We start from the raw sequence: 13240 nt of genomic DNA on the forward strand, positions 1-13240 counted from the left end.
CATCAGAAGTTTAGTGTTTGTGGTCCCAGTTCAGCTGCACAGCGCGTAGTGTCAACCAGAGCTCAGTTAGTCACGTCCGCCGAACACCGCAGAGTTCATGTTCTCAGAAATCCAAGAAGAGGTCGAGTTCACTTCAACGAGCCTCTCTCAACGTCATTAGCAAACCATTTACTGGCCGGTGCACCAACTACATGCAAATGTGCACTTGCCAGCGTATCTATATAATTATCCGATACATTTTGCAGAATCTGGGCCCGTCTTTCTGCGTCCTGCAGCACGAAAGCCTCTGATATCCGTATAGTGGTATGCAGGCCTGCTTGGTGCGTATCTATGTGTAGTATGCGTGTTTTATTTTTTACATCGCTGTTGACACAGAAGGCGTAGTGTGCTTTATGGTATTTGTAGTTTTATAAAGAATAACATTTTTAAATGCATAGCAGTGTAATTTTAGGAAATTGAAATATTTAATGTAACGGTCTCAGAGATTAGGCTACGTGTGATGTGTCAATGACTTTATGGAAATTAATTTGGTCGGCCTGCAGTGATCTAGTTTTGGTCTTGCCTAGGGACTTCAAATCCCAGAATGCAATGTTTATCAAACGCTAGCCCGACCCCTTTAAACAGCTGGATACAGTGAGGAGATGAACAAACCTTTAGCGGAAGGTAAATAAATCGATTAAAATAGAAGGGGCATTCGTGTTGTGTGTTTATCTAAAAACAAAAGTATTGTGCCTGGGGTTTTTATTTCATATTGAATCCATTTCGTGTAGTATTGTTTATTAAACGTATGATGCAGCAAGTCATATTAATGTGTGTGTGTGCGAACAAGAGCATTTAGAAATCAATAAATACACAGACCTGGATTATATAATGGAACGAAGAAGTGTTGCATGTTTAAAATACAGAGCAACGACTTAAAAATACAAAAGTGACGTTTTAACAATAACAGACAATATACATTGAACCGCCGCATCGTTTTCAGACAGGGACAACGTTTGATAAATGAACACTGCGTACGTGTTTAGTTATAATACCAATAAAACAGTGCTGGTAGACATGCTCGACTCCGCGCAGTTTCGTTCTTAGCGAGGTCCCGGAGCACCGTTATAAATTGCCTTGTCTCTGAGAGGTACAGCATGGGTCCGAGTTTGCAAGAGAGACCCGCTTCAGCGCTGAAGAAGTGCGCATCCAAAGAGCAGATCAGAAGCAAAGGACCTGGGACAGGCGGATCAGCACCCAGGTCAGAGACTGGATATTATTATTATTATTATTATTATTATTATTATTTGTAGTTGTCTGAATCGTTATGCCCTATTTGCTGGTAAGTTTTTTTTTATTGCTTACAAATATTTATATTTAATTCCCTACTAAAAAAAAAACAAAAACACCTTTGGTAAGTTTTATTTCCAGCCCTGTTCTAGATTCTTGTCTAGAAATACAATTATATATTTTCTCCTATATTAAATCAATTATACTCCTGATTGCTCGGCAGCTCCAAGAAGGGGAAGGCCAACCAGAGTCACCGGACCCTGAAAAAGGCAGGTCTGCAGCCCAAGCATGTGGCACCTCGTCAGGGCAAGGACCCAGCTCAGGCTGAGCGGGTAAGGCCAGCATAATAGAAGCTAGAGGTCTCAGTGACTCATGATGCACTGTTACATTATGCAAAGGTCTAATGCAGTGCAGGACCACCAGCAACTCCTAGTCCCCTGTGTAATGTAACAACACTGTGAGTGAATGTTCTGCAGAGCAGCTGGAGCATGTCATCATGATTACCTGTGTAGTTTATAATGAAGTAGCTAACTGTTCTAGGTAATTAGTTAGCCGTACTGTATTAGAAATGGATCAGGACTGTTGTAATGTGACCTCTGTGTTGTGAGATTAATAACTTGCTGTGGCTTTAGGACGCTGTGACAGTGACCTAAGTACTAGAAGGTGACTTTTTTAAGTAGCCGATGAGGGCCCTTCTCAGTTGTCGTTGTGTTTCTGTGTGTGTGTCTGACTGCCCACATTGTGATTGCAGGGGACCCAGAAGAGAGGGAACAGGGCCAAACCTGTGAGCACCTCATCCGCAGAGAGCTCCCCACTGCTACCTGGAGGCAGAGCTCGGTGAGAAACACACACACACACACACACTGCACCGTGAAACAGGCTCACAAGCCACTGGCCAGGACGTGACTATTGCTGTCACAGGATTACAATGGGTCCAATGGAAAGCATTTTTAATAATACATTTTCTAACCTTCATGTTTATATTTCTGAACACCAACTGTGTTGATACACACGTGCCTCTATATGTCATCTGTTACAATTGCAGAGACTATTTATGTGACCCAAGAGTTTTGTTTCCTCAGGACACCTGGCGCGATAGAGCTGAAGCAGGCTGTGTCTACCTCCACGAGGAGCAATAGAGGGAGAGACAACGGGGAATGCACTAGAGAGTCACCTGGCTCAGGCAGGAACAGGCCCAAAATGTCTCTTCCGCTTTCCCTCGTTGCCTCTGAACCATGCCCTATGCTGACAGAGAGGCAGTGGGTCCCCAGCATCGAGACCCTGCGGCTGTACGAGGGAGAGGCAGAGGAGGCAGACAGCGCCAGCGACCTCTCGGACTCCGAGAGGCTCCCAGTGCCTCCCTCCCCCTGTTCGCCTCCTCAGCTCCACCTGCGGGCCGAGGTCTTTGACCCCAACGACCTTGACCCCTATTTCCCTGGCCCCCGGGGGAACCAGAGTGGCTACGGCTACCCAGACTTCCTGCCCCCTCCCTTCAACACCTGGAGCCTGCGGCAGCTGGCTCTGTTCCTGAACACGGAGGGGCGATGCGCTTATCGTCCACAGCCTGTGGGCCAGCTGGAGAAGTACCTGGAGCGCCTCCTGCAGCTGGAGTGGCTGCAGATCCAAACCGTTGAGGCGGACAACGGAAAAACAACCACCCCCGCCTCTGCCACTGCCAGCGCCCCCGCCAGCCGCCCCAGACCCCACACAGCTCCGGCTTGGTACCTCAGCTCGCCCAAGAGCATCCGGCAGTGCCAGCGTGCCTTCCCCACTGCCTTCCTGTCCTGTCTGGGGAACGGCTCCGCCCCCCAGCTCTCCCGGGCGGCTTGCCCTCACTGCCGGGTCCGCTACCCCTTCTGTAACGGCTCCTGCCGCTCATACGCATACCAGCGCCACTCCCGGCTCAATCCGGTCCAGCAGCGGAGTGGAGGTTCGGAGGCTCCACAGAAGAGGTGCAGCAGCGAGACGAGGGCTGCTGTTAACGAGGGGAGGGGGGCCCAGACGCAGGGGCAGAAACCAGGGAGCCCCTCCCAGCCGAACAGCCACCTGAGGCGCATGCAGTCGACCGGCAATATCAGGAACCCGACACAGGCGGCAGGCTCCACCGCAAAACCGCAGGCTGCACCGAGGAATGGCAGTGTTGGGTCCGCAGCTGCCAGGAACGGAAGACAGAGGGGGCCCGCGGTTGGGAAGAGGGGTGATATGGAAAGTGGGGTCCCCTTGGAGACTCATGGGAATGTGCGTGAGGGGAGTCCCCTGAGGAGAGGCGGCAATGAGAGGCAGAGGGCCCCAGTAGGGGCGGCGGGCCGGGATATCAAACCGGGAGGACCGTCGGTGGGGGGGAAGGAACCTTCCCCTGTCTCAAAGGGCCCCCCCCGTGCCAAGTCCAACGGGAAAGTGAAACACGTCCAGTTCCTTACTATATAGCCGCTTACCAAAAGATCAGGATTCCTTCTGCACCCAACAACTTGAAGAAAATGTTGCAAGGATGTGTTCATTAGGAACTGTGTTCATTTTCAGTGCTTTCTCTGAAACTGCTCAATTCAAACAAAATTATTTAAAATGCTTTTTGTTTTAATGTGCTGAAGCCACATGTGGTCAATCAATTTGTATCTTTTATGTAGAGAGAAAAACACACCAGATCGTACTTATTAGGGGAGTACAAATACAAGTACTGCATTTAAATACCATTTCAAAAAGTTCAATAACTTTTTAGATACAGCAACCATTTAAATTCTTATTATTACAGTCACGATGAAGTTTTATTTAAGTAGTTACCGTAGCACGTAAACTATTTGCTGCCAGTTTCGTTTTCAGGAGTGAAATACAATTAGTTCCCCCTTGGTCTGTCACTGAAGGGTTAGTAGGATCGACTGAAAGTATTTAGATATGAATACGCATTTTCTTTTTTGAAGAATAGTGTGTTTGTGGTTTGCATAAGAAAAAAAATATATATATATATATTTGCATTGTCCTTTTTAAATTGTTTTTTTTTTTTGTAAATAGCATCTCTACAGAACATACAGAATGGACTGTAATCGTGCATTAAAAAAGTTTTCATTAATTTTTCTGAAAAGTAATAGGCTTAAAGGTCCCAATTGTAATAGACATTTGTAGTTTTAACATAAAGCAGAAATAAGAAGAATCTATTTTGTTGTGTCATGTTGTATGTTTGTAAACTTGGTAAAGTCATATTTCAGGGATGGAAACGGCACTCGGTGTATGGCTAGAATTATTTTTAACTCATTGTTCTTAACTGTCGAAGGACTGAAAGATGAAGATTGTGATAGGAAATATATATTTTTATGTGTACTGTAAAATATTTTGTTGAAGATGTTATGATGAGTTTTCAGGAAGCCTGATTTTGTCTTTTTAGGAGGTTGAGATATACTTTTATATTGATTGTTAAGGGAAAAAAATAATCTCATTTGTGTGTCTTTCATACCCAATGTGAGACTTCTGGTTTATCTTAATAGGTGGGTTTTTTTTTTTCATTTTAAATATGCAATCCAATGTTGCAAACTTACTGCCCATACCTTAAACATTAAGCTTAGCTGCGGTCTTGGGAACCATGTTACAGAATGTGATTAAAGTTTACATGAAGTTTTTGTTACAATAAGTTGTTCCTTACTCTGAATGTATATTCGGTGGGTTACTGAAATAACTTATTATGGAAAGCACTTTTTTTTTTTTTAGTGTGTAATATCTTTTTATTTATTGTAGAACTTCACACACATCTTTTGTTGCACAGAAATTATTCTGAAAATCACACACACACAAAAACACATTTACTAATAATTGGTTTGCATGGGTTACTTGTAGGGACCAAAACAATGTCAGAATCTATTTGGTTCAAAACTTCAACCAGCTTCTATTTATTCTAGAACATTTACACATGTGTTTGTGACCAGTATTCATGAATCAGGGATGAAACGAAAATGTGTACCTCAAGAGTTTGAAGGTTGTGTTGTGTATTTGTTAATCTTGTATTTTATGGGGGCTTTGGTGATGTTGCTGTTTTTTCAATAAATCTGCCTATTGTAAAGCATGGCAAGCACACACATTTCTGTTTCTTATCACGTCTCATTTTGGAAATGTATAAGCATAAACTGATTGAAGTCCTATTATTAAAACAGAACCGTACACACTTTTTTTCTAAAGGCACGTAACGCAGTTGTAGGTTCAAATCAAGGACTGTGTCGCTGTGGTTCGAGCTAAGCGTGTTTCCCCGGAACACTTCTTTATGCATCCTTGTTTCCCTTTTCTGCTCGGAGGTGTTTGCGTGGTGGCTTCGTTTCTGGAAATATGGAATCTGAGAAGGTGCTACAATACCTGTGTGAAGTTGAGGAGGCGGCCGAAGAGGTTTTAGCAGATAGACAGCAGGTAAGGAAGGGAACATACATGCTATACGCTTTGGTTTTGAATTTGTATTCTTCATCGTTTGCGCGGAGATGCGTGTGAATCGATTTGGCACTGCGCATAGACAGCGACACGTTGGTTTGTTGATAATGATAATGTGGCGAGTGTTTGTTAACGATGAATATTTGGATTAAAAATCACTTTGGTAGTAGTGTAATTTAGCAGTATGTTGTGGGATCACACAGGTTGTGGAACCTATGTGTTTAGGAGGGTTCGTTGTTGTAAGTAGGGTTTGCTGCTAGTACATTGCGTTGTAGTGTCGCAGTAGTCTGAACTGTTTTATTACCTGGTCCCCTCAGATTGTGGATCTGGACATCAAAAGAAACAGAAACAGGGAGGCACTGAGAGCCCTGCAAGATGACAGAGAGCAGGCTGGTAAGACGGGGCTGTTTCTGGGGTTTATAATTAATTGTACTGCTTATTAACCTCTCCTGGTGTTCACAATAAAATGTATGGCCAAACGTTGCAATTTCCAAAACGTGGATGCACACGCACACACATTTTATATATATATATAAAATCACACCATCAATAATTCAAAGTATTTATGTGTTCGCATTTATATTTTTGCTGATCTGTAGCATTTAAATTGTCTGTGAATATAACTGATTTACTGTTTTATCACAATTCTGTTTTTTTTTTTTTTTTTTTGGTCTTGGACATTATGTTGTTTAACAGAACACTTCATTTTTTTTTCCAGACAAGGTGAAGGTTTGCTTTGGGAACATGTTTATTAAGCTCCCTAGAGCAAAGACCAGAGAGATGATTCAAAAAGGTTTGTACATTCAGGAATTGTAAGATTGCAGCAGGCAGCTTCTGCCCTGGAATGTCGTTCCATCGGAGGTTAACATTTTCAATTTATTACATTGCTATATTATTTTTATTGAATCATTATTGTCCTTCTCAGACCAGAAACAGCTTGATAAGGAGATTTGCGATCTAAGAAACCAACTGAAAGCCAAAGTGAATCGACTGAACGAGTTGCAAGGTATGAAACCCATTCCATGTTTTCCCTTGTCAATCTGCCATACTTTCAGAACACCCTGTGTCCTAAACACTGCGAGGCTGTAAAGAGTATCTACTCATACACTCGACCACTCTCTGTTCTACACACTGCAAGCTTTTATCCTAGACAGCACTGTCTGATCAAAGGCTGCTATCCATGTTACCTTTACATCATCTCTCTCTTCCCAGGCAAGCCAGAACTCAGGGGTTTCAACCTCGCCCCACTCACGAAAGAGGAGCTGCAGGCTGTTAACATGCAACTTAGAAGATGAGCTCCATCCAGGGTTCATCGTTTTGGAGAATCAGCTGTGACTGTAAAAGTCTTTGCTTATTTGTGTGGACTAAAAACTCAGCTTTTGTAATAGGAGCCTCTGTTCAGAGTCTGTCTTTCACTTCAATGTGATACTTTGACATGAGCAGCGTATTTGTAATGCATCTGCTGTCTGTCCTTGGTGTGCTAGTGCTACACAGAGGGCCTGAATGAAATATTCAGAGGGTACAAGTCATTCATGTGTGCGCATGTGTCATTACACCACCTCGGTAAGCCATGCTGGCACTGTGATCACTCATTGTGTACTTGTTTCAGACAAAGGTAGTCTGGCACATGCACTAGGATCCACCAATCACATTTTTGGGACTGCATTGTTACCATGATAAAAATAAAATGTGTTTTTTCTTCATGTAAAGCTGCTACAGAGTTGTCATCCACTTGAGTCTTGTTTTAAAAAATGATTTACTAAAACATGTTTTACTGCTGGTCAGCCTGACTACTGATGTCATTATCGTTCTCGTTCTGCTCCGGCTTGTCCGAGTCCTCTTCCTTTGTTCTCTCGGTCCCTCTGTGGGTTGGCTGTTTCCTGTCATACTTTCTTCTGTCCTGGGAGGGGTTTCAGAAGCTGTCTCAGCTGTGTCTTCCTGTCATTCACATACCCTGGAAATCCGAGGGGAGAATATTAGTCTAAAGCCCGAAACCAGAATACCAATCCACATATACAAATCAGGGGAGGTGCTAATAAAATAATAAATAATGTACATTCCATATTTATGTTGCTAAGTGACACTATTAAGGGCTCAACTCTAAAACTGTTTAGATGTGCGAAAGGGTTTTAGGAAAATACAAATGTATTCAATTGACAAGCTGCAGTTTGATCAATTTTTATTCTGATGTGTTGATGAAATGAAAACCACCCAGGCATGATCACTGTCACATTCACATGTCTTTGGTTGTGGATTCCTCTGTCCAGATGTCCTACCTAAGTGAGTGTTGGCAGTTAAGGTGGAGCTCCCCAAAGCGTCCAGGTTTACATCGTCCTTAGAGACAGGACCGTCGTTCCACATGAGGTCGAATCCTCCAATCTGCTTCTCTTTGCCAGTGAGCCTGGTTGGGGAATAAGAAAACAGTGATGTGAATCCATTTCCAAGTATCTGTCACTCTGCGATGGCTAATATGGGCAGTGCTGGATATAGAGACAGTCCAAACCAACCTACCTACCTCCCTTCCATGTCTACAACATGCAAAGTGTCCTCCAGAAGACGGCACTTCAATTCATAGTCCTCCTGGCTGCTGGCAGTGAGTGAGGGGGAAGCATTCACTTCTATTAACCACCTAAAGAAAGACGGGGTCATCACTCTGCTTAAAACAGCCCACAGTTACAAAGTGGCTTCTACCACGGTGTCATTGTGGTGTTTCTATTAAAACCAAACGGCAATTAATGCCCACAATTAGAATTTTGACCATGTTTAAGTATCAATAACTATCTGAGTTTACGGAGATGCAGATTTCAAATTACATTTTGGATTAAGGAGGTGTGAAAGAGAGGGTGCGGCTTGCTGCTAGGTTCACTGTCGCGTTCCATTGGCACTGGCGCGGCGCAGCACTGCAGGTACTAACAAAGGCTTACGGTTTGAGAGCCTGGTCCAGCAGGATGTCGTATCCGTAGAGCTCAAAGCAGTGCTTGTCGTTGATGATGACCTTCTGAACGCTCTGCAGGCTCCGGATGAAGATGCCGTCGATGTTCCTGAAGAGCGCCTCCACGCGCTCCGCTCCGTGCCGAGCGCTCAGGTACCGTCGCAGCTGCTGCATCTGCCACTTACAGCCCTGCGTAGAATGGCACTGCATTACAGCGCTGCAATGACAGCGGGATGTTCTAGAGCCATGCTGAGTCACGTGTCACTCTTGCCCAGCAGCTGCAGCTGTTTTTATATAATAAACGTGGACTCACCTTTTCAGGATCGTAATCCGGAGCTGTTTTCTGTATTGCTACGTTTGTGAGATGGACATCTGTGCAGAAATGATGATTAAGGACCAGACTTTTCAGCTTGGAAGTATGCAAAACAAACAGCAAATAGGTAATGCATTTCCTGTATTGCAAACGATTAGTCATACTGGATCTAGAGATTTCATATATGTAGCTGATAAATAGTGAAGATGATACAAATCAAATGAGCCCATTTTAAACAGCCGGGAATGATGCCATGGGTTATAAAAACTATTTACTCCAGACTGTATCATTAATATTACACAACTAGCAAGCAACATACATCGATGGAGAGAGCCTGAGTCCTGAAATTAGATTACTACAGACCGCTCGTGACTGATTAATACAGCTAACACTGAGAAGATAAAAACTGATCGTTCAGGGCTTAGTCAATCCTACTGGCACAGTCAACACTGGAAAGGATACAGTGATCGTCAATGCAGCTGAGGGAAAAGCGAGTCAGGGAAAAACGAGCAAATCCGTCTCGGTACAGCCAGGCTTTGAGAGGAACGTACTGAAACACAGAGACAGTCTCAAGACACACAATCTGGGTGTTTTTGTATTCTTCATCTGATTACAAAAGGCAGTACAAATAATAATTGGACAGACAAAGGGTTATATTGTACAGTAGGTTAAATTAGATGTGTGTGTGTATCTCTACGCATCTCCAAATGCTGGTATATACAACAGTTGGATATAACCATACTTACTGATGTTACCAGCACATAGACTCGTAGATCAAACTTCCTACCTGAAAATAAACCAAACTGCAATTAACCACAAGAGTGCTGACACATCGCTACAAAGCTACCTCTGTTGAAATTGTACAATTGAATTGAATGTTTCTGCAAGTGTGTTTTGATGGAAGCAGCTTGATATATATATATATAAACATGAAGTTTGAAGGTTAAGTGTACTGCATCATGGCCAGTACTGCCTGAGTTTGGTCAGAACATGCCATGGCTGAGACCCTTACCTCCAATGAGATATGGATTCTCGATGTAACGCTGAGCCACGTAGCTCTCCACCTGCGTCTCGTCCTTCTGATCCTCTGAACGGTTCCCATCCTGAAATAGCGGGGGGATTCTGTACAAGACCCTCACTGCACACTGGAGATTCAATATTAAGGCTAAGCTATAAGAAACTAAGGTGTAAGCTTAGCACTGGGGTAAATGCTTTGTTACTGTAAGACGAGGCCAGTGTAACTGCAATACAGCTGGTTGTTAAGAAAAGCACACGATAGCATGGGTTACCTTCTTCCAGTCCATGATATCCTTCAGTTTGCGAAAGAGGAAGATGCCCTTTCCCTGGGACCTGGCAACCTGCAATCAACCAGAAAGGGCACAGTGAAGTGCGAAGGAGCCTTGAAAATCCTCAAGGAAGCAACAGTGTAGTTTCAAACTATCTGTAACGTCCTAAACAAACCCCAGCATGCAGGCTGAGTGTGTTGAGTAATCCCCGCACTCCCTCAGGGCCCCCTCCTTACTGGCTTCATGATCCAGGTGCTCCCGGGGCTCCTCTTGAACTCCTCCACGAACAGGTGATACTCGCAGGGCAGCTCAAAGGTGCGGGGGAAGAAGTCACACTTGGCCGCCTCCTGCCTCCCCGCCTCTCGCTCCAGCAGCTTGCGATACCTCTTCAGATTCTTCACCATCAGATTCTTACGAGTCAGCTTCACGGGGGAACAAGGGCCAGTCACTAAACACACCTGAAGACGGGGTGCATCGCATTCCCAACCTCGGACAAAAGCACCCTAACCCACGCGTGACTGGAGCGTACCCTACCTTCATTTCACAACAGTTCAAAACCACTCGGGGCTTTACTGTGAGCTGCTTACAGAGGAGCCTGCTGGTACCAGGATGTGTCAAATTAGGTTCATGTTTGACTTACCAGGTCCCATTAAAACTGAAATGGCTGAAGCTGCTATGCTACAGGAGTCTTAGCTGATGAACTGTTAGTATTGAAATTTCAGCGCCCCTACCTCATAGTGGTTTCTGAAGTGACAGATTCGCACATGCTCTTCCATGTAGATGTGGTCAAAATTTTCCCGGAGCCATCCGACATCACACCAGTAAAAATCCCACTCGCTGTCACTGACGACAAGACAACAGATTTCCGCACAAGGGCAGAAACAAGGAATTAGCATTAGAAGTAGCATTAAAACAATCATTAAACATCTCAAAACAACCATTTAACCGGCATTAAAATGGGGACACGCTGCGTAATACCTGTCCTTTTCTGTCATGTGATCTTTGTAAAGCCAGTTCTGTATAACAAGAATGTAAGGTGTGTATGGTCTACTGCAACCAGGAAAGAGGGGCAACTATCCAGCCAGTACTAAACTCTCATAGCGTCTCCTAACACCCGGCCAGACACATCTGTCTTGTTTTCCAAAAATAAAGACTCCAGACTCACTCCTTCACTTCCACCCAGCCAGCTCTCTGTCGAAGCACATCTTGTATCGTATTTATCAGGGTGCACTTAAATCGGATACAGCTTCTCGGCTCGCTGACGGGGGGAAAAAAAGGATTGCAATAAAAACAAATGTAACAGATATTTAACAACCGCTCGAAGTTTGCATGTCTTGCTTTGAGGTACTCTGTTACTCTTCATAGAGAATTCCACCTGTAGAGAGGCGGTCTATCCGCCCCTTTTTATTCCCCTAATGACAATGGCCTGGATCGACGCGGAAGACACCGCTGAAGTGACAGAGCGCAGGCACTGCAAGGCTACACCAATGTAGCTAATTAAACAGTTAATACGCTAATGAAATACAGGCCGGCAGTGTTGAAATAGTTAACAAGAAGTCACACTTACCCCTCCCGCTTCTTTTGATAGCCGGGTCCCTTATGCACCATCGTCTGTGGAAAAAGTACACATTGTCGCATTAACTTCTCCAGAAACAATAACAAGTTCAGTATAACACTGTAAAAAAAAATAATACAAGTGTTCTATGTGTTATTAGCTAAACCTCGCTGTCACAAGAAACCTTTAATACCAGAATACCGCAAAACGTTATTCAAACCGGATCGCGTTTACCAAGGGTGTAAGTTACAACAACAGTGAACGAGAAGCAACACTTGTTTGGTGATGCTGTTAAGTTGCGACTAAAATGTCACCGATTTAGAATGAAGCTCCTTTTTTTTAACCTTTTTTGACATTTGCTTTTTTATCCTTTTCTTTCTTCAGTCCGTCTCGTCGGTGATATACTTTCCTGTGTGGATGTTTTTTTTCACCGGTGAGAGAAGTTCACGGTTCCCAGCCACCATGTTGTGTGTACCCGTAACCCTGGTAACTCTTAAAGCTCCTCCCCTGTCACGCTGAGGTCAGAGCAAAAGGACCAATCGAAGAATGTTTTGCTATTGCGTACTGCGTCGCAAGTGTCCCACGGAACTTTCCGTAGTCAAGAGGCGGCTGATTGAAAACATTTTACATTTTTCTCACGATGCAAGAACAAAATACAGTTACTGTTTGAAAAGAAGCATTCTGAAACAACGCGGTAAGGACCGTAGGTAGTATTTACTGTTGTGTTTGGCTGTCATGCAATGCTTTAATTGAACAGAAACAACACAAGTTGTCGGAAGTTTTTACCTTACTGATAACTATTTGCATTGAGTAAATTCACCCCTTTCATTACTGTTGCGCGATGGTTATTCTGGTATTTTGAGACCCCCTGTAAAGTTAAGAAGATGCAATTAGAACTGAGGATTCAAAATTGCTTAAACTGGATATGTTGTAATTTAGTACAGTTTTGAACCACTAGAGGGCACCGTTTCCTTACTTTTCTTCAAATAATAACAGACGGTCTTGAGAATGTGTTTTTTTTTTAACCAGAGAAATATAGCTTATTTATAATATAGTTTTAAATAGACACCGCTGTAAAGCACTCCGCATTGTTACCAGGTCTACATGCATAATTATTCCATGAAGACTGGCACAATTTATATCCTTAATCCCGTGCTCGTAGTTGTTATGTTTGTTTTTTTTCACAAGGGGGCGCCAGCATTGCAAGCAAAAGGCTTGGGGTATTTCACAGTGGAAATCTAAAAAAGAAAAGAAAAAAAAACAACACGCACACACGTTAATTATTAACATTTTGACCATACTAGACTTCTTCAAATAAGACAAAAGGTGGGGTTTTGACCGCACTCTGTGGAAGAACAAAATAACTAAAAGTCATGTAGGTAAAAGAAAAGGGCTAATTTTCTGAGCTGTCACTGTGCAGGGATGCTTAGCTGAAACGGCCCTTGCTGAATAAATACGATTTGAACAAGTCTGTTTTCAGCCCA

The 13240-nt window shown here is 43.6% G+C and overlaps 4 protein-coding genes across 7 annotated transcripts in view; 3 read left to right on the forward strand and 1 right to left on the reverse strand.

The window, feature by feature from the left end:
• The first annotated feature begins 333 nt into the window (after positions 1–333).
• On the forward strand, positions 334–5120 carry LOC117421655 (protein FAM217B-like). 2 transcript variants are annotated; one of them, XM_058990799.1, is made up of 5 exons: positions 334–663; positions 1130–1240; positions 1493–1601; positions 2021–2106; positions 2352–5120. In XM_058990799.1, the coding sequence occupies exons 2-5, from the start codon at positions 1137–1139 to the stop codon at positions 3694–3696; spliced, it is 1644 nt and encodes a 547-aa protein (XP_058846782.1). In that variant the 5' UTR covers positions 334–663; positions 1130–1136; the 3' UTR covers positions 3697–5120. The 2 variants fall into 2 exon arrangements, with proteins under 2 accessions (XP_058846782.1, XP_033892029.3); XM_034036138.3 differs by having other exon boundaries at positions 334–1240.
• A 332-nt stretch (positions 5121–5452) lies between these two features.
• pdrg1 (p53 and DNA-damage regulated 1) lies at positions 5453–7335 on the forward strand. The gene is made up of 5 exons (XM_058990806.1): positions 5453–5652; positions 5988–6063; positions 6389–6463; positions 6596–6676; positions 6883–7335. Exons 1-5 carry the CDS (start codon positions 5575–5577, stop codon positions 6963–6965), a joined length of 393 nt encoding a protein of 130 aa, XP_058846789.1. The 5' UTR covers positions 5453–5574; the 3' UTR covers positions 6966–7335.
• Positions 7336–7488: 153 nt separating this feature from the next.
• Positions 7489–12242, reverse strand: LOC117429656 (probable tubulin polyglutamylase TTLL9). Of its 3 annotated transcripts, none has more exons than XM_058990800.1 (14): positions 12101–12240; positions 11769–11812; positions 11367–11459; positions 10933–11044; positions 10438–10623; positions 10205–10273; positions 9928–10060; positions 9662–9702; positions 9378–9465; positions 8916–8974; positions 8595–8791; positions 8186–8299; positions 7947–8071; positions 7489–7624 (listed from the first exon to the last, which is right to left on the reverse strand). In XM_058990800.1, exons 1-14 carry the CDS (start codon positions 12110–12112, stop codon positions 7554–7556), a joined length of 1344 nt encoding a protein of 447 aa, XP_058846783.1. In that variant the 5' UTR covers positions 12113–12240; the 3' UTR covers positions 7489–7553. The 3 variants fall into 3 exon arrangements, with proteins under 3 accessions (XP_058846783.1, XP_058846784.1, XP_058846785.1); XM_058990801.1 differs by having other exon boundaries at positions 9928–10018; positions 12101–12239; XM_058990802.1 differs by lacking the exon at positions 7489–7624 and having other exon boundaries at positions 7998–8071; positions 8182–8299; positions 12101–12242.
• Positions 12243–12309: 67 nt separating this feature from the next.
• The window catches only part of LOC117394632 (uncharacterized), a 31867-nt gene continuing 30936 nt past the window's right edge, over positions 12310–13240 (forward strand). Inside the window, exon 1 of the mRNA XM_058990805.1 lies at positions 12310–12450. The gene's annotated coding sequence lies outside the window, so the exon portion shown is untranslated. The remainder of the gene's footprint in view (positions 12451–13240) is intronic.

Source organism: Acipenser ruthenus, chromosome 18, assembly GCF_902713425.1.
Source record: "Acipenser ruthenus chromosome 18, fAciRut3.2 maternal haplotype, whole genome shotgun sequence".
NCBI lineage: Eukaryota > Metazoa > Chordata > Actinopteri > Acipenseriformes > Acipenseridae > Acipenser > Acipenser ruthenus.